The sequence below is a fragment of the Vanellus vanellus genome, assembly GCF_965231255.1.
Source record: "Vanellus vanellus genome assembly, chromosome: 5".
NCBI lineage: Eukaryota > Metazoa > Chordata > Aves > Charadriiformes > Charadriidae > Vanellus > Vanellus vanellus.
The window spans coordinates 26,589,087-26,616,131 of record NC_138910.1 but is presented as its reverse complement, the minus strand read 5'-3'; the positions used below and the strand labels follow the sequence as shown (position 1 = coordinate 26,616,131).

Sequence of the window (27,045 nt, the reverse complement as noted above, 5' to 3'; positions counted from 1 at the left end):
GACAACAGACAAGTCACCGCTCTCTTTTTTTGCTCCCAGCCTATGTCTGTCTCATCTAATCAGCACTTTATGCTAGGGACTGCCTTTTATAACGTGCTTAATACAGTGCAGAGCACTGTGAGTCCTAGATTTCTACTGCATCCCTATATCCAAATAATGATTATTAGTCTTTTTTTTTTTTTTTCAGGTACCATACATTTCACCCTCAGATTCACCGACTGCAGTAATTTTTTTATAGTTTTCCAGTTACTCTATAAACTAAGGTTTGGTTAAGGTTGCTGCAGACAAATGACTCAATCCTTCCATCGTCATTAAAGCCTTTATATCTACGAAATAGTGATACTCACCTCAGGAAGTACTGCTTTCTGGAGACTACTTTGACAATTAAAATATAGTGGTTATAAAAAGCTAACTAGGCGTTTTCCAGCACAGACCTCTAGGCAAGACCAGAGCCTTGACTTTGGAACTGCGCTCTGCTCCTAAATTTCAAGGCCAGGTAAACATCTTTAGCCCATACTTGGCCTTTTCTGCATCCCTTGAGTACAACCCTTCTCCTATTAGTCAATATTGCTCTTACAGGAAGAAAAAAACCACACATTAAAATCTGAAAAACAGATGATTGCTGCTCTGGAAAATCTTTTTTCTTTTTTCTTCAAAGCCCCTATCTTTCACTCTTTACATATGGCTGAAAGACAATAGTCATTTGAAATATGAAAGCTCTCCTAGTGGAAAGGTGACCACTCAAGGCCAAACACAATAGGACTAAAAGCTCTTCTCCTTTTGTGTTTGCTGTGTGGGAAAGGAACCAAGGGTTTGTTAAAACAGTAATCTGACAAAGAGAAACAAAGAGAGAAAGAGATAACACATGACCATCCCTCCCCTCTAAAAGACCAAAAAGAAAATTGATACATTAGAAGTGAAATCCTTGCATTTAAAATAGCAGACATCACTTAATCCACTTCACATCACGTATTAGCTACCCTTTAGATGGAGGTCAGAAAAGTCAAAATCCTCTCCTTTGTTCACCGTTTCATTATTATTACTCTCCTTCTGTATCACTCCCTCTGTTTAATAGCCTGGGGTCAGACTCCAGTTTACCAAACTGCACATTGTTAACCCTACAATGGATTTACTTCTTTCTCCCTTCTCAGCACAATATTACTACCCATGCATTGCAGAGAATACATAACATATTACAGTCTGCAGTATGACTTGCATTATTAGTCAATAAATAAAATATGGAATATTTATAAAGAAGTTACGCCCATCAAACTGAATACACAACACATGATTTTATCATATTCAGCTGTACTTTGTAAAAACAGTGTTAGTTTCCCTAATTTTTCTTGTGCAACAGAATACGGCTAACCTTTTCAGAGTTTCACAAGGGATGAAAACCAAGAATCTCCCTTTCCAGCGTGGCCCACAAAAAAGGCTCTCAGAATTGCAGTTTTTATGCTCCCCTTTGCACGGGGACTCTTAATCTTCTTAGGGAGATCCCCTGACAGTGGAAATGACAGGGGTTCTGTGCTCTGCAACAGTTCCACAGGAGGAAAAACTGCTGCTGCTCCGTTCTGAAGTATTCCTTGTCAAGGACACCACAACCACCCTGCTCAGCTCAGGGGTTAAACAAAACAGGCTGGTCCTGGGCCTTCTTCTATCAAATAGTCCAAATTAACCATGACTTTGACAAAAATGAAGGATGCCAAAGTTCCTACGACAATGAAAATCTGAACCCAGATTTTTTGTTACCGCTGGCTTCAGTAGTCTGTTCATTTATCAATTACTTAGTCATGGAGCCTCCAAATTGGCAATGTCAAAGCTTTTGCTGACTGCTAATTCTCTTAGGTGATGTACGTTGCACAAATAAGAAAGCTACATTAAAATGCCAGCATTATATACAGCATGACATTTTCCACTCTCCCTGAAATGATTTATCATAGTCATGTTCACACTCATTCAGCCTCCTGTGCCATAATTTATCCGGAAACTGATCCATAATTGCTGGCATGACTTTGACAAGAATTATATGATGAGAAGATTTCAGTCATTAACCATCTAGAAATATCAAGTGTTATCCTCACACATGACAATGAAAGCTACACTGACACTTCATTCAGTCACATCACTTTCCACATCACCCCTTCAGGAAGGGTGCTTTTCCCCCAGCTGCTACGAAGAGTCCAAGGAGACAGCAGAACAGAATTTTCTCAAAGTAAAGCCCAAACCAAAACCCCCTACCCCCTAGCTATCATTGCATTTGGGGGAAAGCCACAAGCAAGGAAAGAAATTAGAAATACAATTGTTATAGTAGATGATAGTAGGATGAAGCCGGTCGATGTACTGTGTCTGCGTGCACCAAGGAAACATCCATATGTTTATTTCCGTGGATATAGTATTGCACTTCACACTGTGTTGCACGCTATAGCTCAGTTTCACTGCAAAAGAAATTGCCCATTCGTTCATTCTTCTGAGTATTTCTCTGCCTTTAACACTGAAAGCACTAAGGCAAAAAAAATGAGTGGCTAGCAGTAGCCTTTCCACTCCACATTTACATGCCGAAATATACTTGATAAGCATCATCAGACATTATTGGATCCAAGAGAGCCCTGGATGCATCACACCATCAACCTCTTGAGCATTATTTTAAAATCATGCTTCACATTTCAGTGACCAAATATGGACTTAAAGTTAAGCATCCATTTCATTATGATGACAGTTATACCTTCCTCTACCCCATTGCTATGGTAACAGATACAGTAGCCATTAGATTTATGGTAAAATATATTTCCAAAAGGTAATTTTTTTCATTCTCACTTGCGTGATCATACCAAACTGCCTAATTACAAAAAGAACTCAGGGGATATGCTCTTAGCTGAGCTCAGCAGCTCCTACAAGTCTTGCATTCACCTTCTTTGGGTTTAAATGCAGGAGATAAGATATACCGATGCTTTAAACAAAAGATGTCATAATTCTTGCTCCAGATGGAACTAATGAAAAATTAAGAGGAGATCATATGCTAACCAGGGTTTAACTGAGTACAGCTATCCCAAATCCTGTACAGAATGCCAGGGAAAATATTTATCACCTGTGAGAACATAGTTTTTGGCTCCACTGAAAAGCAATGGAAATGATTAAAAAAATTCCAGACACATTTCCTGCCTTTTATCGAACACACATCAGAATCCTCCTCCTGGTTTTACATTTTAAACATTCCTTATAGTAAGACTATTTACATTGAAAGCTGTAAATGTTGATGTCTGTTTTCATCAAAATTCTCAGTTTTCAAAATTTTTATAAGTCAGGTAAGGGAAAAAATCTACCTCACCAGCAGCTGAGAAAGTAGTGTCACAGCTGGCATACAAGTAGCTGGGAAAACAGCTACGGCCATGCAAGGAAAACAATTATTTAAGTTCTTTTCCTGCCTCTTTTCCCTCTCAAGTTGAAAAGAAGCCACTATTGCATTAATGAAAATATTTTCGCAATATTTAAAATTATTAAGTTGTTGTATTCTTACATTTCATACATTTCTTTTTTAAACATGATGATGTTGAACTAACTCAGAAGCTGGTTTAGCATTCGAGGTTTCCATGGATCAAAGTTTTAAAGTATGTTTCTGTTCCAATCAAATTTTCAGTATCAACGTTTGCATTTGTAAATATACATATAACACCCTATCTGTCTGAAATCTAGTGGGTAGCTCTGATAGTCTCTGAAGTGCTCCCCCTGATGCTGGGGCCAGACTGTACACCCAGCCCTCAAAAAAACCACAGGAACGCCTAAGTTGTTTTGAAGGGAAATAATATAGCCCTCATCTCAAAGGGATCCTGGAGAAAAGATGTATTACATCCACATAGACAAGGGTCTCTCGAAAATGGAAGTCTAACATAACTTGACTAGTACTACATGACATGGGACAATCAGTGTAGATTTCTAGTAAACCAAACAATATTTAAAACTTTAGATGCTTCCATAAAGGATGAGCAATATGATATTTAAATAGAATTGAAATATCACCTTGTAAAAAGATAAGACATCTCTGTTGTTAGATTTACAAAAAGAGATATTCACAGAGGACACAAAAAAATTTGAAGTAACTGTAGGTTCATGCTGCCAAAGAAACCACTTCCCAAAAGACTTCAGAGCCTGTTTCCTACTTGTCCATGCGATTATATCCTTCCCGCTCCAGCAGTACACATAGTGCCCATGATGCTTCTGAAACTTTTCCAAACCACTTTAGGAAGGTGGGGGAAAATTAAAAAAAAACAACAATTCTGGGCTATAGTGATATCATCCAGTGTTATAAGCAAGTGAATTTAGAGCTAGTGAGAACTAACAGCCACATTACAGCCATTTATTACAGGAATAAATGAATCATTCCACCAGACGTTACAAACACCTAGATCTTTTCCTTACCTGCCTCCTGTCCCTCTGAGACGACGATGAAGAGGAGGCACTTCTATGCGACGGAGTGGATGTTTTGTGAGCTGGAGATATACTCTTCTCCTCTGAACTCATCTTTGCAGCAAACTTGTAGTAATGATCTTGTGCTCTTATCACTCATGTACAAAAAGGCAAGGGATAGTCTTCTGCATCCTTCTGTTTCACAGTTTATGGACAGCCAACGAGGAATTCAATCTCAGCTGAACTGTACCTTAATAAAGAAAAATGCGAGAGGAAGAGTGAATGAATACACCATTGCTCCAGAGTAGCTCTGCAGCAAAGAAATCTGTTGATAGTCACTAACCCAACAGATCTCCCAGTTTTTTTACTTCCCTTCCTAACAACTACCCAGTACAAACACAAGTCATTGTTCTGCATTCTCACAGAAGGTGAAAGTGGTATTATATTATTTCAAAAACCTCTCAGGAAAGGCTTAAGGCATTTACAGCAATTCTCGGGCAAAGTTTACAAATCCTTGACAAGGGGTCATTATCACGTCTTGCACAATATCATAACATTATCAAGTAACTCCCTAGGACTTCCCGTACAACACAAACACCACCGAACATCCCGTTATAATCAGTATTTCTTTAAAATCCTTAAGTTAGATTACGGACTCTGCAAGTTGTTTTGTAAAAGCAGGTCCCTCTTTCAAAGATGGTGGCCTCACTGAAGGGGTGGACAACCCAGCTGCACTAATCAGCACCTTTTAGATGGTGCAGAGCTCACCACACACTCGCGTCTTGCTCTCAAAGCAAGACTGAAATAGAATATAAAATGTTTTGACCAGAGAACGCTTTCAGCCACAAGACTGTGGCCACGGGCTATTAATCTTTTCATCTGGACAAAAACTCCTGTATATTTGTTGAAGCCCATGTACCAAAAAAAAAAATGCACTGATGGAGGCAGGAGCTACCCAGGGCCTAACTGGGATACTCTGGGCTGCCATGTTGGGTGCAGCCAGCTCCCACCAACCCACCACAGGGCACAGCTGAGCCTGTCAGCGACAAGATATTTAAGAAAGGGCAGAAAACACCGTAAAGGTGACAAACAACCCTGTGAAGACCACGCTTGGAGAAGACGCAGGGGGGAAGAGGTGCCCCGGGCACCACAGCAAAGACTCTCCTGTCTGCCCACGGAGGAGACGGATAGTTCTGAAGGAACTGCAGCCCGTGGAACACCCATGCCGAGCAGATGTTTCCCTGAAGGACTGCAGCCCGTGGGCAACCCATGCCAGAGTGGGGGAAAAGCATGAGAAGGCAAGAGATGTGAGGAAAGAGGAAGATGGAGCTGATTTTTTTTTTAGGATTGCCTTTAAATCTAAAGGTATCTCTTTGCATTGAATCCTTGTGCAGGAGAGAGTATCTTAGCACTCCTCAGCATCCTTAGGGCAGAAGTGGAGCTCAGCTTTCTGCTGCTTTCAGCCTTAGCAGTCAGCCTTGGTTGTTTTACATTTCACTTTTCCCTAAACCTGGATCGGAAAGGGAGACGTTATAGCCCCCCCGAAGACATCTAACAGTATTTTTTATACGACTATTTGCACCAGCAAGGAAAAAATAATTGCACAAAACAGATCAGTCCTGTGCCATGCACAGAAGAGTAAACACTAACTTTGTATCTGCTCTATGAAAAGCGCCACTGTTCTGTGGTTCCTCTAATTCACATTCATGAGGATCAGAGTGGGCATCAATCCAGGAGCTGGGGCAGTAAAACAGGGAAGCAGACAGAGGAAACTGGAATGAAGAAAACTGGATTCTGCAGATAATGGCAGAAATAAGCAGGAGAGGATATTTAACAGGAGAGGATTACAATTGCAAAGAACAAGTGATAACAACCACAAACTGGCATGCGTGCACGTGTTATTTTTGGACTTGTAAATTTTGTGAAGACATGGCTATAGACTGATATATATTTATTATTATCACAATCCTTTTTATCTTACCCTCTAGCTTAAATACCGAAGTAGGGCTGATGTGTGCAAGTGCATACAGACATCATTTAAGGGAATTTAAATGATATCACAGATTTAACAGTACTTTTCAACAAATGTAACTCCATTCAAATTTAAAAAAAAATCAAAACTTTTTACATTTTTAACGTTTGCTTCTTGGACAAAAAGTATGAGCAATTTTTAAACAAAATGTTATCCTGGTAACAGTGTGAAGAAAAATACTAATCTAAAACGTCCTATCACTTTCATACAAAATAAATTATTAAAAAAGCTTTTAAAACAGCAGGATTTTAACTTCAGCAAATGGCTAATCCTCAAAGAGAACACTCTTGACAGTTTTAATTTTTGAAAATTAGAGGTGTCAAAAAGCAGTCTTTATAGCAGTGCCTATTAAATCTAGTAGGATTTCGCTGTTCACTAAGTACAAATGTCAGCAGTAGTTAACTGTTAACACCTTTCATTCTTCAGGACAATGCTTAAAAGCTGAATGTGAACTTTAACACGTGCCTGCTGGAATTCAGGCTGCCATTAAATTATATGTTCGTTCGTGTTCCGTAATACAACATAAACTGTTGTGTTAATTCATCTCTTCTTTTCAGTTTGGTCAGTTAAGAAGTTTTTAAGCACTTGCTTTTCTCCAATGGCAGATAATGGTTTGGTACCACCAGTAACTTAGTTTTTAGCATAAATATTAAGTGAGCACATCAAAGGTTTACTATTTTCAATAAAGCAGCATTCTCAAAAATTTCAAGAAAATACACATGCAGTTGTTCAGCCTGGAGACAAGAAGGCTCCAGGGAGACCTTATAGCTGCCTTCCAGTACTTAAAGGGGGGCTACAGAAAAGATGGGGAGGTACTCTTTATCAGGGAGTGTAGTGATAGGACGAGGGGTAATGGTTTTAAACTGAAAGAGGATAGATTTAGATTAGATATTAGGAAGAAATTCTTTACTGTGAGGGTGGTGAGACACCGGAACAGGTTGCCCAGGGAAGTTGTGGATGCCCCATCCTTGGAGGTGTTCAAAGCCAGGTTGGATGGGGCTTTGAGTAACCTGGTCTAGTGGGAGGTGTCCCTGCCCACGGAAGGGGATTGGAACTAGATGATTCTTAAGGTCCCTTTCAACCCAAACCATTCAATGATTCTATGAAAAACTGCTATGCACTGGCAACAATTGCCACCACCCACCATGCCACCTGGGGCAGGGGGAGACTAGAGGTGTCAGGAATGAAGGAGTGAAGTTGAACCTGGGAAAAATGGGAAGAAAGGTGTTGTTTTAACGTCTTTTATTTCTCACTACCCAAATCTATTTTAATTGGCAATAAATTAATTTTCCCTAAGCTGAGTTTTGCCTGCAACAGTGATTGATAAGCAGTCTCCCTGTCTTTATCTTGACCCAGGAGCTTTCTCATCCTATTTTCTCCCCCCATGCCACTGAGGCGGGGGGAGTAAGCGGCTGGGTAGGCATTTGGCTGCTGGCCAGGGCTAACCCATCACAGCTACACGGGCCATTCTCTTTCCTGTTTACTCAGCCACTGCTATATGTACTACCTCTTTGTGAGTATTAGATGCGTTCTCTCACTTACTTCTCTCTACCCAAACCTTTAATCTCCATCCAAGAAAAATAGATACTTAGAGCAGCACAGAGGATATTTGTGCCAATAAACAGTCAAATGTTACCGAAACGTTGCGAGTTCATCGTCAGTACATCGTGACAGTTCAGGAACAGAGTTACAGGTCTCAATGCTGATAGATTCTGTGTCTGATCTTCCATTAACCTTAGACAAAATTGTTCCCTGAATGATGACGTCTGCTTGAAGCTGGCATCTATCTCCTTCACCACCCTCTCTCTAATTTTGAAATAGCGCCCTTCCATGTACACTGTGATGACAGCACACCAAGGGTCAGCGCTGCACAGCTAGCTTTAGATGAGTGTGGAGAAAGGTGCTGTCCTGCACCATCTGAAATGATATCAGGACAAAACTACATTAACTAACACTCAGACGTGACTGCGGGCTCAAGAAATTATGACATACTGAAGACAGAGCTCTAGCTTCTCCAATCACAACAGATACCCATGCAAGAATATCATCCTGAACACAGATACTCACACAGGCATAGCTAAATAATTCATTACATTGTGCCCTGCAGCCACCAGTTTCCAAATACTGCACTTTTACAAACACCTTCCTGCCGGAGCCGAGATCTGTGATGACTCATAAGTGGCAGACACCTTTTCTGCCTGCTGTACTGTGGAAAGTGGAATGACTTCACTTTATTAGTTATCAGCACTTTTGCAAGTACGAATCTCATCCACACCTTATGGATGAGCTTCCATCTCCATCAAGCAGTCTCCCATAGAATTACAGATCCCACATAATATCCACAGAGCCCACGCAGCATCCCAGTGGCATGACTGGGAAGGCATGGCTGTTCCACCAGCAAAAGCTGCCGCCATAGCCGGAACATCTTGGCAAATTCTCCATTCTTTTCAGGATGGCAAGTTCCTGCTAGAAGAAGCCTAAGAAGATGCCAGTGCTGGAGCTGCTAGAGCCACCTACAAGATGACAGAGGTTGCAGAAAGAGAGAAACAGGCTGCACAGCATGCCTGTTTCAGAACTTCAGAGAAAAAACATAATGAAGTTGCATCCAAAGAGAGGCTTTTCCATCTACCCCAGCATTCCAGGGACTGCTGGTCTAGTTTAACGGCATTTTTGTATCCTAGAAATGCATTAGGAAAATTTTAGCCAAAGAGCCAAAGTGACATCTCAAAGTCTATGAAGTTCTCATATAAATCAAAAATCAAATTACAAAAATTAGAACACAAAAATTATAATCCTAGTTCACAAAGCTGTGCAGAACAGTTAAGTTCTTTAACAGCTAAAAGGACAAATTTTCAGTCACTTTCAGCTATGAGGTCACTGAAAATTTTTTAGCAGAGCAGCCTTCGGGCAAATGAAAATCAAGGCCTTTTTAAAACATCTGATCTTTACTCAGTTGACTCACGTGGAAGAATTTATATTTAGTATTGGCACAGGAGGACAGTGATCTGGCACTTCAGGCGTGTTTTTAAGGTTCTCGGGAAGCGTAGGTGCTGTTGTAAGAAGCAAACACAATGCTAGCAAGCGGTACGTAAGAAAAACAGGTCTGTAAATAGTTGGCAGGTTTGACATTCTGTGAACTGTGGGCTTTCTTCTTTTGAAAGTTATTTTAAAAAAATAAAATAGTGGCTTACACCTGAGCCAAACTCCACAGTGGTTCTGTGGTGTTGCCCAAGGATTAAGAGCTGAACCTAACCAAAAACTTGCTCAAACCACACTGATTGATTGACAGCAATCTCCCCAAAAATTACATAAAACTAAACCATTCCCCTTCACGCTACAAGAAGCAAACATTTCTTCTTGCCTCATTTAACAGTAACTTGAATACAAAATTGCTATTATTTATACATAGAAATTTCTGACAGAGGAGTAGTTTAGGGTTAAAAGTAAAAAAAAAAATACGCAAGTGGGATATTTGAGAAAACAAGCACTGTAAGCGCAACAAAAATATTAATGCAAACTAGCAAGAGCTAGCATTGAGCTTTTTGTTATTGTTCTTGCACATTAAATTTAGATTTTGTTTCTCTATATTGCTAAGAGCTTATCTTCCAATTTTGGCTTAAAATCTGGGTCATACATCTTTTTTAGAGCATATTAGAAGGAATAAATGTAGTGAAATTGATGTAAAGAGACGCCACTCTCTCTGTAACTGAGATTGAAGCAAACAATTATAAATCTAATTTTTTGGCCAACAAATTCAATTTACCAAAATGAAACCAGTGCTTTTGAGACATTTTTCATGTTTTTTTTTCCATCAGTCACTGGCAATTTTGCTATTGATTTCAGTGGGAACACAAGCAAGCTACATACCATAGTAGAATACTGCTACAAAATCACAGAAAAAGCTAAAAAAACATTCAAAAATTATGATGTTGGGTTTGGGGTGGGTGGGGACTGTTCCTGTAGTAATTGTGCATTTGTTCTGACACTGTTTCCTGACAAAGCCCAAAACATCTGACTTACTGTACGGGGACAATTTTATCACGCCTCTACTTCACAGCAAACATGTCTTCAACCGGAAAGTATTTGAATTGATTTCAGTTGGACAACCCAAAAAGAATGGCATTATCTCGGATAAACAAAGGTAACACCATTGGCCATTGGTTACTAATTGCTGCTTATCCAAATATCATTGACCTGTAGGCTGCATTTTGCACCACACCAACTAAATTCCTCATGAACTGCTCAAAGCCACCTGTCAGTTTAGGACCATAAGTTGATTCAGCCTATCAAACGTGACGGTGCATCGCTTTGCCACAAAGCTGCTTTGCCATGAGTTCCCAAGGCGGGAAATGTATTTATCGCTTCCAGCGTATAAGAAGAGACAGACTTCCTGGAACTTGAAAACCAGACACTGGAGAAAAATTTTGGTCATCACAAGTATCTATCGCCCAGCTGGCAGTTTCATCTTCCACTTTTCTCACTGGCAACTCAACCATTTTGGAGTTAAAACATCATTTGAAATTATTTACTCGTTCTTCAGTACATTCTCTTCTAAGCGATTTACTTAGTGTTTATGTAAGGTGATGGATATAGAAAGGTAAGATGCTCTGCTCAAAGTCAAGGAGAGAGCGGGTCTTGTAAGCAGAACATTCAGCAAGGTCTTTTAATTCTGTTTTGTAAGGAAAAATACCACGTGCCATGACTGTAACATCCTCCAGATAAGGCAAAATGTCTATATGTAATCCTATTCATAAAGAAATACAAAATCATTGTACAGAAACTAAAATAAGAAATTACTTAAGAAATAGCCTAAAGATTCTTTACTGAGTAGTAAAGAAATTGTTTATTCTTCCTTAAGCATTTGGTATTGAATACTTCTTTTATGAATGAGAACTATCCTACCACTTTCTTGCAGTTCACCCCTACCATGTTTATTTTTTAAGCTACCCTTTGAATTTAAGGTGGAATTTTCCCAATAGCGTTATTGTGCTTGTTCTCAATTGTTACATCTTGTTTAAACCTGAAAAAAAAAAAAAACCTAGGGTTTCCCCATTCTTTCTCTACTTCAATCATAGATTTCAACATATTTTACTATGCAATTATTTTTTCCTCATTTATTCTTAGTTCATTAGTGCTGCGGGTTGGTTGTTTTTTTTCTGGTTTGTTCCCCCTCCCCTGGTGTCTTAAATCAAGTATTAAATAGGTCTTAAAAACAAAGTCATTCTTCATTTCCTTTCCAGCCACAAAGTGTTACCATCTCCTTCGGTCTCTTTCTGTCTGAATAAATAAATAAAGGAAAATTACGTGCTTTATTTCTCATATCAGAAACCACTGGTTTTTTACACTAGATATTATGTTAACCCAGAAGTCCTGCCTCCCATCATCTGGAACAAAATTATTTCAGATGCATCAAAATAAATGACCAATCCAGTACCAAGATGCAGCATGATTATTTTTTATATCAATGTTACACTAAATAGTTTGAAAGACAAGGAAGCACTGAGAGCTACATATTGATTTCTCTTCACCTTCTATCCCAGGTTACATTAATATGTTTGATTCAACATCTCTTGAAAGTATTTCCTGGAAAATCTGTAGACTGGACTATTTAGTAGTATAAAAACACTGAAGAAGACACTGACTCTCCATATAAAAATTCATTACTCTTAGCTTTATTCACTGAACAAACTACATTGTATCTGGAGTTACACAGATTGTCATTATTTGAAATTTAATTTTAAAATCGAGTATTTTTATGTTAATGGCTAATTAAATAAAAAAATAAATAAATAATTAAAAGAAAAAAACAGAGGAGGAAGAATGAAATGTAGAAAGGCTATTTTTATTGGGGGGGTAAAAAAAAAAAAAATCAGTAAGTTTAAAAGGTCCGAGTGAGATACATACACAAGCAGTGAAATAAGACAATACACCAGGGAGCAAACTGGGCAAAGACTTGGGAAACACAAGCTGTATAAACTGCACAAAACAAATGGGCGACAGAGATGAGAGAAGCAGCCTGTGGAAATGAATATTAGCAAGGTCAGAGGTATGGATATTGCAGTTATCTCACTTTACGAGCCGCCACCGTGCAGCAAGTCCACTGACACCAGTTAGGGGATCTTTGTTCTCTCCCAAAATCTGAAGATGTTCCACCAAGCCTGGGCAATGGCACCAACTGCAGTGTGGTTTGTGAAAAAGCTATTAGTAGAAGTGACAAAACTGTAGAAATAAATGACTTGCGTAAATCCGGAGTTATAAATAAACCTGCATGTCATATAACAGATAAATGGAAGCTCTCAATGGGTAAATCCAAATGAAGTCTGGATTCAAATAACATTTGTGACAGAAGTTTGTTATGTTGTTTCTCACTCTGATTGAGTCTTTTCTGCAAGAATGCCCAGAATGCTTTATCGACTGTTTAATATCTTCTGCAGTATTGGAGTAATTTGAGAAGACAATTTAGGGTGCAGAACTGAGTCTCTAGACATAAATGAACCAAAAATACGCAACTGTCACTGGCATTATTTCAAGCAAAGGATCTTCACATTGTTCTATCAATATGGGGCTGGTTTTCATTTGGGAAGGGAAGAGGTTTTCTGCGGTGCTCTGTGGCTGTATAACACTGTCATTCGATATTTGAGCACTCGGCAGAGGCCAACCTTTGTTCTCACATTATGAGGAATACGTAACTGCCTGTTCCCCCCCCTTTACTGCTGACCTTCCGTGCAGGAAAATCATAACCACACTTTTCTAAAGTACATGAATGCTGCAAACACAGGAATATAATGGAAATAAAACGTCTTAGTGTGACAGCAATGCTGTGGTGATTTAACAGACCACTTATGGGAAATAAGCAATTTCTCTTTTTTGTCTTTTTTTTTTTTAATAAATGAGTGAACTAATCCCTTTACAGCCGCTCTTTGAGAATCTACCACATCATTTTAGCAAAACGTCAACTTTTTAGGAAATGGCTTTATTCAACACATTTTAAGATTTGTTTTATTTGTAGGTCCTGTCAGAAATAATAAAGTGCCAAGTCCAGATTTAGGAAAATTATTGATTGTGTTTGGCATGTTGAAAATAATTGAGCAATCTTTTCTTTTTTAATTCAAAATCACTAATTCCCATCAGAAAAAAAAAAATCAATTTCCTACATTTTTCTATCACAGTTTTAATAGCACAATTGCTCCAGTAATAACTTTCAAGGCTAATATTTACAGCAGTCCTCAAAAATCACATGTCCTAGACCTCTGACCAGTGACTTTTAAATCCTAGACAGATACCAAAACAACACTGTTGATCTAAGGGGACCACTGATAATTTTCAGGTCCAATATTTATAAGTGGGAAGAAATGAGGTGCTACAGGAAAACTGGGAAATCTGACTAGCACTACATGTTTTTTGAGGTAGAAGATATTAGAATTCATATGACTGTGTTACCATTGCCCCTTTCAAGTATTTTAAAAGCTGTGTATTCAAGGTTTGGATAACAAATGTACATGTCTAATTGCAGGCATCCATAACAATATTGGCATATACAAATTCTCAATCTGATACTACATACATACACTGTCTAAATACTGCCATAAACCATTCTTTATCCCATATTCAGCAAGATCTAGAACCTGGCTGTAGGTAGGAAATGAGTCAAGCCCGGCATTACCCCTGGAGAGGAGCTCTGGTATAGACCAAACTGCTGCACTTGGCCAACCCAATTTGCAATTTCCATGATCACAGAATAATTTAGGTTGCAAAAGACCTTTAAGATCATCAAGTCCGACCGTAAACTTAACACTAAACCATGTCCCTAAGCCCGCATCTACACATACCTCCAGGGATGGTGACTCCACCACTTCCCTGGGCAGCCTGTTCCAACGCTTGATAACCCTTTCTGTGAAGAAGTTTTTCCTAATATTCAATCTAAACCTCCCCTGGTGCAACTTGAGGCTATTTCTTCTTGTTCTATCGCTTCTTACTTGGGAAAAGAAACTGACACCCACCTTGCCACAACCTCTTTTCGGGTAGAAAAATTTCGTCGCCATCCCGAGAGGTATTAAATAGACATGTAGATGTGGCACTTAGGGGCATGGCTTAGTGGTGGACTTAGCAGTGTTAGGTTTGTGGTTGGACTCGATGATCTTAAAGGTCTTTTCCAACCTAAACGACTCTACGATCATGGAAATTGCAAATTGTGCTGACCAAGCGCAGCAATGAGGACAACCTGCCTGGGATCATGGTGTTGACCAACAGCCTCTCCGCTGTGGGGTGATTTGGGCACATGCTCAGCCTCCCTCCTACAGCACTGCTAGGGTTCACCAAAACTCTGAGATCTCACCTTTGCTTACAAGGCTTACTGCGTGGTTAGAAGTGGGCACTCATCTCCTTCAACTCATCAGTTACTTTGTTTGCTAATTTAGCTAAATGTATAACTAGATGTACGTTGTAGCAATGCAAGCACTAAACGCAATTGATAAAAAAAACCCAAAGCCTTGCTATTTTATCTTATTTCACACAATGATTGACAAAAACAGTACTTACCCATTTCACACACGCAATTTCCTGTAAACCCTTTCAAGATTAGATAATTAATTGGCTAAGACACAATGTTTATGTCAATAAGAGCAAAGTATAAATCTGTATCATTATTCTTAATTAGGCATCACTATTCTTAATTAGGCTACCACTTCTCCTTGGCTGATAGTCAACGATGCAGCAAAAGTAATGGAAAAAAAGAATACATATTTCATAGCAGTCACGTTTTACAGCCCTATATTTGACAACCTCCCACAACAAGCATTTGTTGGAAGAATTACCAAAGAAATTACAATTAATTAACATGGTGTTTCTCAAAATTACTATGTTTATTAAATGCAGTGTTTTTTAAAGTCCTCAGGCTTTACTTTGGTGGAGGAGTTAAGGGGTGGTTTGGAGGAGTTAAGGGGTGGTTTGTTTTGGGTTGGTGGTTTGGGGTTTTGGCGGGGGGCAGTGGAATCTTGTGGCTTTTTGCTTTTAAGAAGGTCTGCTTCTGTACATAGTCTCTATATATTAAACAGCATATTCCACAGGAGACTGCAGTATCAGCAAACATCACTGAGACACTCTTATTTTCCTGTCATCCTTAACAGAACGCAGTGCTCCCCAACACTTTACACCTGGTATGGATTTTTTTAAAACAGGTACCATTTTTATCATCTGAGTGGCTAGTCCAAGTATGTCTCAATAATACAAAAAACTAAAAATAATATTAAAAAAAAATTCTTACATGGGCATATATGTTTATAAAATACACAATTATGACAGACATCATCAAATAGATGGATGAGGTCAAAAGACAGATAATCAGATTCAGAAAAGAAGAGGTCAGCACAAAATCTGCCTTTCCCATTTTCTGCTTGCCTAAACAATTAAGCAGTTTTCTGCCCTTCCAGAAGCCCCGAAGCATACGTGGTAATTAGTGGAGTTCCAGAATGTCCATACCTTCAGTTTAGATGATAATTTCAAAATATGCCCACAACTCGTTTGCGTTCTCTAAGGATTGCCTCAATAGCTGAAGTGACCCTAGGATTTTCATTAGGAGGTCTTTGTTGCTCCACGTTCCCCAGGCTATCGCAGTAATAGAATACTATTGATTTGCATGGCATGGAAATTTCTTTCATACTACAGAGGCGGTATATCGACCTGTATTGTATGCATTTGTGACAGATTGCTGTAAGTAGAGTGTTAAGCATGTATACATATTTAAAAATACAAATACAAATATGCAATATATACCAGTTAAACATTAAACAGGACAAAGTAAATGCTGGACATTATCATCCTTTTTAGACTAACCTAAGTCTGGAGCACCTTTATTAAAAAAAAAAAAAAAAAAAAAAAAAAAAAAAAAAAAACCAACACGTACTATTCCATCCCATTTTTAAAATAAAAATATCACTGGGGGATTTTTGTTTCCATCAAAATTTTTTCAAAGAATCAAATTTTTCAATTCTTGAAAAAAAAGCCATAAAGAGATTGAAAATTTTTATCAACAGGCAGGAAATGCTTTCAAGAATTAAAAAGTTTCACGTCCTGATTATTTTCATTGAAAAAACCCTCACAATTTTGAACAAGCTCTCTAAAAAAATTAAACTACGCTTTTCCTTATTTTAGTAATTAATTTTTTCTTTACCACTGGGCAACTTGGACAAAGGAAAAATAGATTAGAAGCCTAAACACCCTTAAATTGCTTTTTAATTAGAATCTGAACTGGGCAGTGATCTAAAGCAAAGAACCTAATTTCCCTTATAAAAGGCCTACTAAACGTTTTCAGAAAAATGGTACTAATCTTCCAAAGCGCAGGAACCTAAAAGCTGCTTGTGGCCTATGAAATCCATGTCTGGCTGCATTTTACTGCCCTTCTTTTATTAACCTATGCCTTGTTTGTCTGTATGTTTTGCCACAAAACGTCATCGCTGTCTCAATATAAATGCAATGTATTTATGGGAGCAAATACAAGCCTGCAGTTGATGGAGTTTGCTCAGGTCACGGAGAACAGAGAGGGGAGACACAAAACCGGCGGATTAGCCAGAGCTTCCACCAAACCTCTTTTTTGGGGCGCTAAATGGAAGGTCACATCCAAGAACAAAAAACAGGATGCGATTTTATTCTTGGAAGTAATTTGCTTGACAAACACTAAGTGTCATGCTTGATCACAGCTGCACAAGATAATATAGTTAATGGTTTACATATAATCTGGGAAATATCAAGAAGGAATAGGGAGGCTGTATTACCTCTGTGACTGCCACTAAATCACTGTGTCCAGTTCTGCTGCCAACATTTCAAAGACATTCACAAATGAGTTCAAGAGAGAACCATGAGCATGACGACAAGATTGAAAAACATCACTACTAATAAAAGATTTATGGAGGTCAATCTATTTAGTTTGTCAAAGAGAAGATTGAAGGGTCACTGGATGACAATCTATAGCTCGCTACATGGAGTGGAAAGGAATTCATTATCAGAATTCTTCTCAAAGGTATAACAAAATATTACAGGACAAAAAGAAGAGATAAATATATGCAGGTTAGACATACGGCACAGATTTATAATGGTGAAGATAATTAAACACTGATAAAATACACTGAGAATTACAATGGGTGTTTGTAGGGGTATGAGAAGACATTTTCAGATTAGGACTGGAATTTTTAATATTTTTTTTTTAAATATATTCCTAAACTCAGCCATCACTGCTGATTTGGAAGCAGGAAGTCATCCAGGGCAGTCTAATGGCCTATTCCACGGTAAGAGTTCAGCCTAAATCATAATGCAGCTTCTCCCTCTCCCTTCCCACAATTGAAACAAACCAACCAACAAGAAAACCATATCAACCCAGAAAAACGGGGATAAACTAAAAGGAATAAAACTCCTTTTTCTTCTTAATCCTGATCTTTGGTGCACCCATTAATCTCTCCGCTTGAGGTTCTCCAATTTTATCCTCATATGATACTAGGCATTTATTAAGACCGATCTTTTGTATGGAACAATGTTAAATGTTCTTCAAGTCTAGAGAAATATATATTCTGATCACTACTAATATCTGTTTTTCTTACTGATTTAAAGAAATCTGTCTTCCTGACACATATGTTTAAAACAGAAGTTTCCATGGAAGAGCAGGAACACATCATAAAGTCATTTTTTATCTCATTACTACCTGAATTTCTTTGCACCTCCCTGAGTGATGGTTTCATTAGAAAGACAGAAAAGAAAAACAGATTATTATTGTTCACGTCAAGGAATTACCAAAAATGTCTTGAGCACTTTACAGAAGCATTAGGAATCACAGGCACGGCTGAAAAGACCATGAGATAGAATAATCACTTTTCAAGCTCCTCCGAAGTCTAAGATACATTGACTGGAATTAAACTGAGCACAAGAATGGGTGAGTTGCTCAAAAGTAGTTTCCTGACAGAGCAAATCAGTGACAAAAGAACCCCACTACAACCAAAAAAAAAATCCTTTTCTCTTAATGCATAGCTGGTTATCTCTTTGACTCTCTTGCATGAGGGAAATACATACTATTTCCTATTATCACACTAAGCACTAAGTCCTGCACACATCAATAGCTAGATATGCTTAATTCTTCCTACTTTTTAAATACCGATGAATCAACGTTCAGCTGCACTGACAAAAAACACAGTGTAAAAACACTCAAAAGTAACATTCATTTGCCATAGAAGGAACTCTCTACTTCCAACACTACAAATAATTTCAGCTGAAATTACACTACACTAAATTCCTTCTGTCTGTGCACGAAGCGTGATCTAATACAAGAACAGAAATGGCCTCAGGCACCTTACACAAAAAAAACCAAAAACTGAGCAGTCCCAGAATATTCTCATCATTGAAAAGCTGTATGTTCTCCATCAGTCATTGATTTCCAAAACATATTAGACAGAAAACTACTGCTAATACATATTGATTTTTATAAATAAACAGATTATGAAACCAGAAGAGACTACTGTGATCATCTAACATAAAAATGGTCAAGGGAATTTTCCAGCTTAATTCCTGTTTGAAATAAACCATATAATTTAGCAAACCATCCAACACTAATGCAAAAGCTCCAGTGGCGGGAAACAAATCCTAATAAGTTCTTGCAAATGTTAATTTCCCCACATTTTTAAGAATGTGCATGCCATTTCTCCTCCAAGTAGGTCTAGCCCCAAACTTTAGCCAAGGACCTTTGTTAAACCTTTGCCTACTACCCAGAAGAGCTCTGTTCAAATGCAAAATTTGCTAGTGCACAAACACACTGTATTTAGTATTGATACAAGACTTTAGGCATCTCATGTCAGTTTTCACAACTTTTAAAAAAAAAAATTAATGAGTTTGATAAAGTTTAGAGAAGAATTGCCATCATTAAAGAACTGGCAAACATTTTATAGTCAGATGTGCAGAAAGGTCTGTATTTAGTTAATTAAGAGGAGGTCCGAAAGGTTGCTTGAGCACAACAGTAAGTTAACTTCCCCAGTTCTGATAGCAATGCACTTACTGGTTCACACACTTCTAGATTTCAGGATGTGGCTTAACAACATTCCACACTGTCGTGGTTTAGGCCAAACCGGCCATCGGGGAAGCAACAGATACTACCCCTACCCCTCTTCAAAGAGAGGCAGAGGAGAGAAAAAGAGACTTATGAGTTTAGAAAGAACTAAACTACTTTAATGAAATATTAACAATTAAATAAAAAGAAAATAATGAAATATATACAAAACCGTATCAAGCTCCCAGGATGACAATCACGTCACCAGCTGGCACTGGGGAAATCCCAGACTGGACTCAGGGATGGACGGGAACTGGATTCCGGATCTGGATCAAAGGTAGACGAACAGACAGAATCCTCCTCAGACACCGGCCACCGAAGAAAGAGAGGTGACCCTTTGATCCCTCAGCTTTTACACTGAGCATGATAGGATGAAATACCCTGTTGATCAGTTTTGGGTCACCTGTCCTGTCCACTCCTCCTCACAGGTGGGACCCCTCTACGCTCTTATGCTTCCGACCCTCCAACGGGGCAAATAACACAGTTGGTTGGCCTTGGGGGATATAGCAATAAGTATAAGCAAGAGCCTCTCTGCGGACCATGCCTGGGCATCAGCTATAAACAACTGGTCTTATCACTCAGAGTGAACAGTGTCTACAAAATATGCTGTTAATTTGAGTAGTTAAAAGAGGCCCAGCTAAAAAGTAAAATTACTGAACAAAATTGGTCCTGTTTTACCTCAAACCGGGACACACACAGTAGCAGACATGATATGCTTCAACAGTATACTGGTTAGAGGTATGCTTGAGCAATTATTCCAATCACAGATGAATTTCACAATGGCCAATCACTTATATGCTCATAATAACCCACACTACACTCTTCCATAAGGTATACCAAAACCAGTGTAAGCTATGCAGGGCACTGGTTACCAAAGATACACTCCTTGCAAGGTTGCGGGAGGCTTCGCAAGTTATAACAAAAAGTCTGAGGCATGATGGAAGGATCAAACTATAAGAAGACACACCAAAAAAAAAAAAGTACAAAAGTCTTTGGACACAATTAACATTTGTATATCCATAACTTAGCAACACAGTAAACATGCCAGCGGGTGAGCAGAACTCTCCTCTATTTCTTTGTGTTCTGGGAAACAACCACCCTTCCCTCCTAACACCCCACATTGCTATTCTCTTTCAACGTAACATACAGAAATCCTACTTACACTTCCCCCTAATTAGGGACAGGACACTTACATTTATTACCTTTTGGTGTCTTATAGAAAGCTCCAAGGTGAGTAATGGCCAGTTGAGAATCCCGTTTCATCTCTCTCTAAAAACAACTTGCCTTTTAACACTTCAGTGAGCCATGATCGTTATTGAATGACCTGCTGCATTAGCAACACTTGCAAGACGTGAAATTCGTTTTCCTCTACTTGACACATGATAAACCACAATGTGTACAACAGGAACGGAGAATAAGACTGAGGGATTCAGAGGGAGCTATGCAATCCAGAAATAGGGTGCATTGAGCTCAGTCAATCAACTGAAAAATGGGTTAATTTTCCACAGGCCCGAGAGGAGGGCTGTTCTGTGTGAATCAACATTCACACCCACCAACCTCGCTAGGCGCTTGCGAGCCATTTGATGCTTAATAACGTCTTCATCCCCCAAGTGGCATACGAATAACCTGTGATAACCGTCATGGAAGACTTGTAAGGATAACAGAGCAGCAGCAACACAAATCCCTAGCATGCCACTATGTATTACTAACATCTTAACTTTTCACTACAAATTCATTTTTCCCCACTGTTCATGATCTTGCATCCCCCCAGATCCCCACAAGTACTCTGTATCCTGCGGACCCATACCCCTCAAAGCTCAACCTCGCTGCCCCCACTCCAGTGTTTTTCATTCTTCCTCTCCCGCATCCTGCAACCATAAAATACACACTACCCTCCCTACAGACCTGGTTGCTCCTTTATATTTCATGACCATGCCGGGTCCCTTTTCCTCTTTCTTTGTTCATGCTTCTCACATAAATTGTGCACAATCGTGATCCTTTGAATTTATCTTTCCTTTTCTAACCCGAGCTCTATATGTGCCCCACTTCTTTACGTTACACAGCACAGCCTAGGTCAGCTCACGGTAACAAATTCTTTAGAAATAATTTAAAACATATTCTGCATGTGAAAAAAAAAAAAAAAAAAAAAAATGGTCTCCATGGGAGAGGCCACGGCTGCAGATTCAAGTTATAAAAAAAAGTGAAACAAACAAAGAGAACCTACAATGAGAATTAAAAGACCTGAATGCCTCCACCGTGCCACTTTGCAATACACAGGTCTATGCCCCAACCTTTCTCCTTCTCAGGCTGAGACGCAAGAAAGTTTTTCTTCAGCTTGATCTGAACAAAAATCAAATGGCCTAACATCAAGGAAAAGCTGTCTTATTTCACCACTACTAAACCTGTGCTACACTATCATTTCATCACAAACTATTTGCAATTTTCTTCGCAAAACAATTTGTACTGAGGGGCTTCAAGTAATGCCAGCAACAACATCAGCACTTACACAGTGTTTTTCAGCTGTACTTCTCAAAAACATTTTAAGAAGGAGTTTAATTTTAGCATAGAGTCAAGTCAGTTACATCAGATGCAGAGTTTGCAAGTTGCAATCAATTCTCACAAAGTTCTTATTAATGATCTGAAATAATAGCTCCATTCAAGCTCTAAATGGCAACTGGCTGCCAATTATGCACAACACTCTTTGTCATTGTGCTTTAGCAGAATATTTACTAGGAACTAATACATATGCTTTTGTGCCCAAATGCAAAATTCCCCAACCGATCTCAAGAGAAAACGCCAAACTGCCTAATTTCAATACAACTTTAAAGAGACCCAGAATAATTCTTCAGTTTCACCACTAAGAAACAAATTCAGTTTTTGACAAATTAAATAATGTTTTAGGGTTGCAACTAATTTGCTAATGTGGTCAGCAACTAACTATTACCTAATGTTACCAACAAATATGGGTAACCTGGTATATTTATCAAAATTCAGTACACATTGTTAATTAAAAACACCACACAAATACAGTTCTCTTATTCAGTTCCAATTTTTTGAAACTTTGATTTAGCAGTCCATTAACCCAATAAAAGAAATAAAATCCTTTTTTTAAAATTAAATATTTTAATTTCAAAAACTCAATACAGGAAATCAAGTTTCTTCATTTCAACTTAATTTTTTGAACTTTCCAATTTATACTATATTTACAAGGTACTTATATATTTTTCCTTCTAACTACATTGATAAGAATAAAAAAAAAGTTTTAAAAGCCCTCTGATTACTTAAGGTGAATTTAAAATATGTAACACATAAAATGATATATTGCTCTTCTATCTGTAAATGCCACAGTTTCACATTTTACATTTGTAGAAGCAGACATCATTAGAAAGGCGCCTTTTGGAGAGCTTCTCAGAGTAACAGTGAGGTAGACTAAATACAAAACCTGCAGCAAGCTTTGACACGCATCACAGAATTCTGAAGGTGAAAAATTTAGGTTTCTTTTAAGGTGAGAGAGAAGGCAAATGGATATTATAGAGAAAAAAAAAAAAATAATGTTGCCTTCTTTTCCTGAGCAAGCACAAGCGCCCCGAGTCGGTCAGCTGCTAACCCAACATGAGCAGCCAAACGTGAGGTTCAACTGTGAAAGCAACGCTCCAGCATTTTGCTGTCTGATACGCGTTAACATCAAAGCAAACGCCACAACCGAAACGAACGGCCAAAAGGCGAATCCAGCATCTGGCCTGCGCTGGCCAAAGGCAGTGACTCAGCTACGGTGACAGCACACAGTAAGAGACCGATGCAAAATCTAGCGGTTGATAGAATTGCTACTCTAGTGCAGAAAACTGATGAAGTTAACAAATACAGCTGAAAGAGGGCTTTTCTGCAGTCTTGGCCGTTTCCACGCTGGTCGGCTGGACAGGATGAATCATCAGGCACAAGCACCAAGTGATGGCTTTTCATGAACAGTGACCTTGCTTAATGCATAAAGAAAACATAAGATTTCTATCCCTGATACATTCCGTTAAAAGTAACATCAATTAAGGATGAATTTAGATTTGAGTTCTGCCTGAACTCAAATAACCGAAAACCTCATGTCATCTAAAATTACATCTTGCCCTCTGATGCTTATAAACATGAATGAAAGAACAGAAAGCCTTCACTGTTCAACTGTTTTTCCTGGTTTAGAAGAGAGTTAATGTTATATCATGTGCATGGAGAGGTATAAAAAGCCACACAATATACCAGTGAACTACACAGATATTTTTTTTACTGACTCAGAAAGTGTAAACTTTCATGCACATGAGGCAATACAAGATTGACCAAGAGCAACTAAATTACAGTGCAGGACTAAACCTGTTGCCATTTCAGCTCATGGAAAGATCAACAGTGCAAGAATGAGCTTGAAAAAGAAAACCAAAAGAAGTTGGAATTGTTCTTGCCTTGTGCTACTGCAACTATTCAGAAGTCTGCTTTTCTTGAACTGTTGCTATGGAAGTACTATCGTGTCGTTATCAAAAAAACTGGGAATAGCAGTGGAAAGTTAGTTATAATTATGTATTATAAATTATAGAAATTGTCACTGTTAGAACCAGGATTATGACTAATTTCTCATAATAAAGTTTTTATACATGTACACCCTACAGAACTGAAAAAAAGGTGCAAAAAGAACTTTCAAAATCTTGGAATATTTCATTAAAGTTAAAAGTTCATATGAAATATTCGTTTATTTACTGTTCTTCATTTGTTTGACTGATTAATTACTAACTTACAGTCTCCTCATCTGTACGGTAACTACCCAGAAGACCACCCAAGAAAATAAGCACTTCAGTGAACGCATTTTCCTCGAACAACCACACTGCCCTGAGAAGAATAAGAGACGGACTTTTCCACCCTCATGTCCTGGCTGATACCATCAGTCTCAGGTACGGTGCAAGTGTTGGCGTAGTCTCACCTCTGTGTGTAAATTCCCATATGTCGTTTTGCTATATATAGCCCATAAAAAAAAATTTCTACCAATCTTTTCACTACTAAATCATTTTATCATACTTGAAATAGAAATCAGAATAGCAACATGATTCTTACGTACTTTTAACTCAGTGAAATCTAACCAAAATACAGACTGTTTTCCATCTAGGTATGAGTAGGACGAACAACCAAACAGGATGCTTCTCCGAGTCTCCTACAGTTCACGCCCCCAAGAGAGTCTCCAAATCCCAGAGGGACTGGAGGATTAAGTACCAGTATCAGATGTTAGCATGGACGGTCACATCCTCACTTGTTTACATCACCCCCGGCTCTGATGGCAGTGCTGCACCCGTGTTTTCTGCATGGCATCAGACAAGTTAGAATGAGGGTTCATAGGAAGTATTCACCTGTCTGAATAAGCCAGTAATTCTAAGAGGTGCTTAGAACTTTTTACTATTATTAGTTACACTTTGTCAGCTCTAAAGAGTTGGATTAGCAACACAACTTTTCTGTACGAGTAGACTTCTGGACTTGGCCAACAAACATGCCATGTAAATGACAGGAAGCTTACTTCCAAAACGTAATTCAGAAGAGCCTATTTTTAAAATTCAGCTTAATGAGTAATTTACTGATAAAAGTGAGTAATAAAACTGAGCTTCAAATCCAAAGCAAACTGTAAGATACCTCACCTTTGTTTCAAAAACAGGCAAGCAAAACTGTCCAATCTAAATTTAGAAAGCAGCAAATAACCATAAATTAGCCCTCTGCATTAAGGGCAGCGAGCGACTGCAAACCAGGCTGTACCTGCAGATGCAAAGAAGCCGGCATGACTTTGCAGTATTTTAACCTTCCTTAGTAATTCCTGAGATTTGGGGCTGTCTACTCAAAAGACGAATGGCTGTTTACTGGGATAGTAATGAATAGATATGCCGAGAAGTATTTCAGAGGTACAGAATTTTTAAGCACCGGAAAAAGCACTGGAAAAATCATTGAATTAGCATGCGCCCACTGTCTCACATCATCTGAATGAAACGCTTGCTGCGCTGTATACATAGGATAGTTTGTGCAACAGTACCCAAAGACGTGGCTGTAAAAGTGCCAAGCACTCGCAGCACAGCGCCAAGCAGCTTGCGGCATTTTGTCCTAAACAAAACAGAATACGGCTGCAACAGTTTTCTCGAGTTTGCAGCAAGCCAGCAGAAGCTTTTACAATCAGAAAGTGTTAACAGCACCATATAAGGCAGCGGCTTTGCACGCAAGTCCACAAATTCCCAGCAACAACGTGAAGCGTGTTCAATTTGTGTTAATAGAGACAGAAGTGAAAAAAGAGAAATAAAAATTCTATGAACCTACAGCAACCACTGAAAATATGTCATTAAAAGAATGCCCTTCCATGTGTTTATCCAGTGCTGTTACACATCTGGTTTCAAAATGACCAGTTATGTCACTGGTATTTGTGCTTCCACTGCCCGAATAAAATCCCACTACCTATCTTCTCAAGTACACAAAAAGGCTCAACATCACATATATCTACAATTTAACAGCCCCCCCCCCATCTTCAAGAAAATGTCTCATTACCAACAAAATCCAACAATCTTTTTTTATTCTCCCTCCGGTTTCCTCTGCTTGCTTTTCCTCTGGTAGCTCTGCCTCAATCCTCCCATGAAGTTTCACCACAGCTGGCAGTGCAAGCACGTTGGGATCCACATCCATCCCTTGTTTTCTTGAGTACGTCCCGGTCTACACTTGTTTCATTTACTCTCCACTACCTATCTAGTCTCCACTGAAAGGATACACATACAACAACTGAACCCGACATAGATATATATCTATGTTGTGCTACCGGAGTTATTACTTGTATTGCAATGGTTATATTAATATATACCACAGAGCTCAACCAAAACCAATGGCTCTGAAGGTATGACCAATTAAAGGTTAAAAAGCTTTCAACCAGTATGTTCCAAAAATAAAACTGACTGAGGACTCCAGACATCTCAGAGATTATTCATTCTTGACTGGTGAGGACATTGTAGGTACCTTCTACCTCATAACTGGCACCTTCAAATTTTCCTAAGCACAGTCCCAACGCGTTCTACTTTGGGCGAGTAGGGAGAAGATTTGTGGAATATAAAGTGTAGCTAGATCCATTAAATCTGTCGTGTTTTTTTGCAAAGTTGTGCCAGATTTTAGATGGGTATTTCCCTGACATACTATATACCATAGATTAGAGATGATGGTACTAATTGACCGTTCCTAAATATAGTCTGCCAGCTGCAGCCCAGGGATGTAAAAACAGAGTGTATATCAGAGCTATCTCCACAAGCCAACACTGAAGTGAACAGATTTTGTCAGTGTCTGGGAAATCATAGCTGGATACTAGGCTTTGTCATGGCCTAAAAAGGTATTTCTAGAACTATTTTTGCCCGCTTTTTAAGTGTTGCTCTTTACACTAACAAACCATTAACAGATTGTGTTTGTCAACATGACCCATACAAAAATGTTTGGTTTTTTTCCCCCTCACACTCCACAATAAAATGTTGCCCTGTTTGAAATGCTGTTCTTG

At 38.7% G+C, this 27,045-nt stretch overlaps 1 protein-coding gene across 4 annotated transcripts in view; it reads right to left on the bottom strand.

Moving 5' to 3' along the window:
- OSBPL6 (oxysterol binding protein like 6) overlaps positions 1 to 4,518 on the bottom strand; it is a gene marked incomplete at its 5' end in the record, with an annotated part of 51,566 nt that extends 47,048 nt beyond the window's left edge. For all 4 annotated transcript variants that reach the window (XM_082483969.1, XM_082483970.1, XM_082483972.1 and 1 more), the window contains one exon: positions 4,417 to 4,518. In XM_082483969.1, coding sequence (XP_082340095.1) covers positions 4,417 to 4,518 — 102 coding nt within the window. The remainder of the gene's footprint in view (positions 1 to 4,416) is intronic.
- Between the last annotated feature and the right edge of the window lie 22,527 nt (positions 4,519 to 27,045).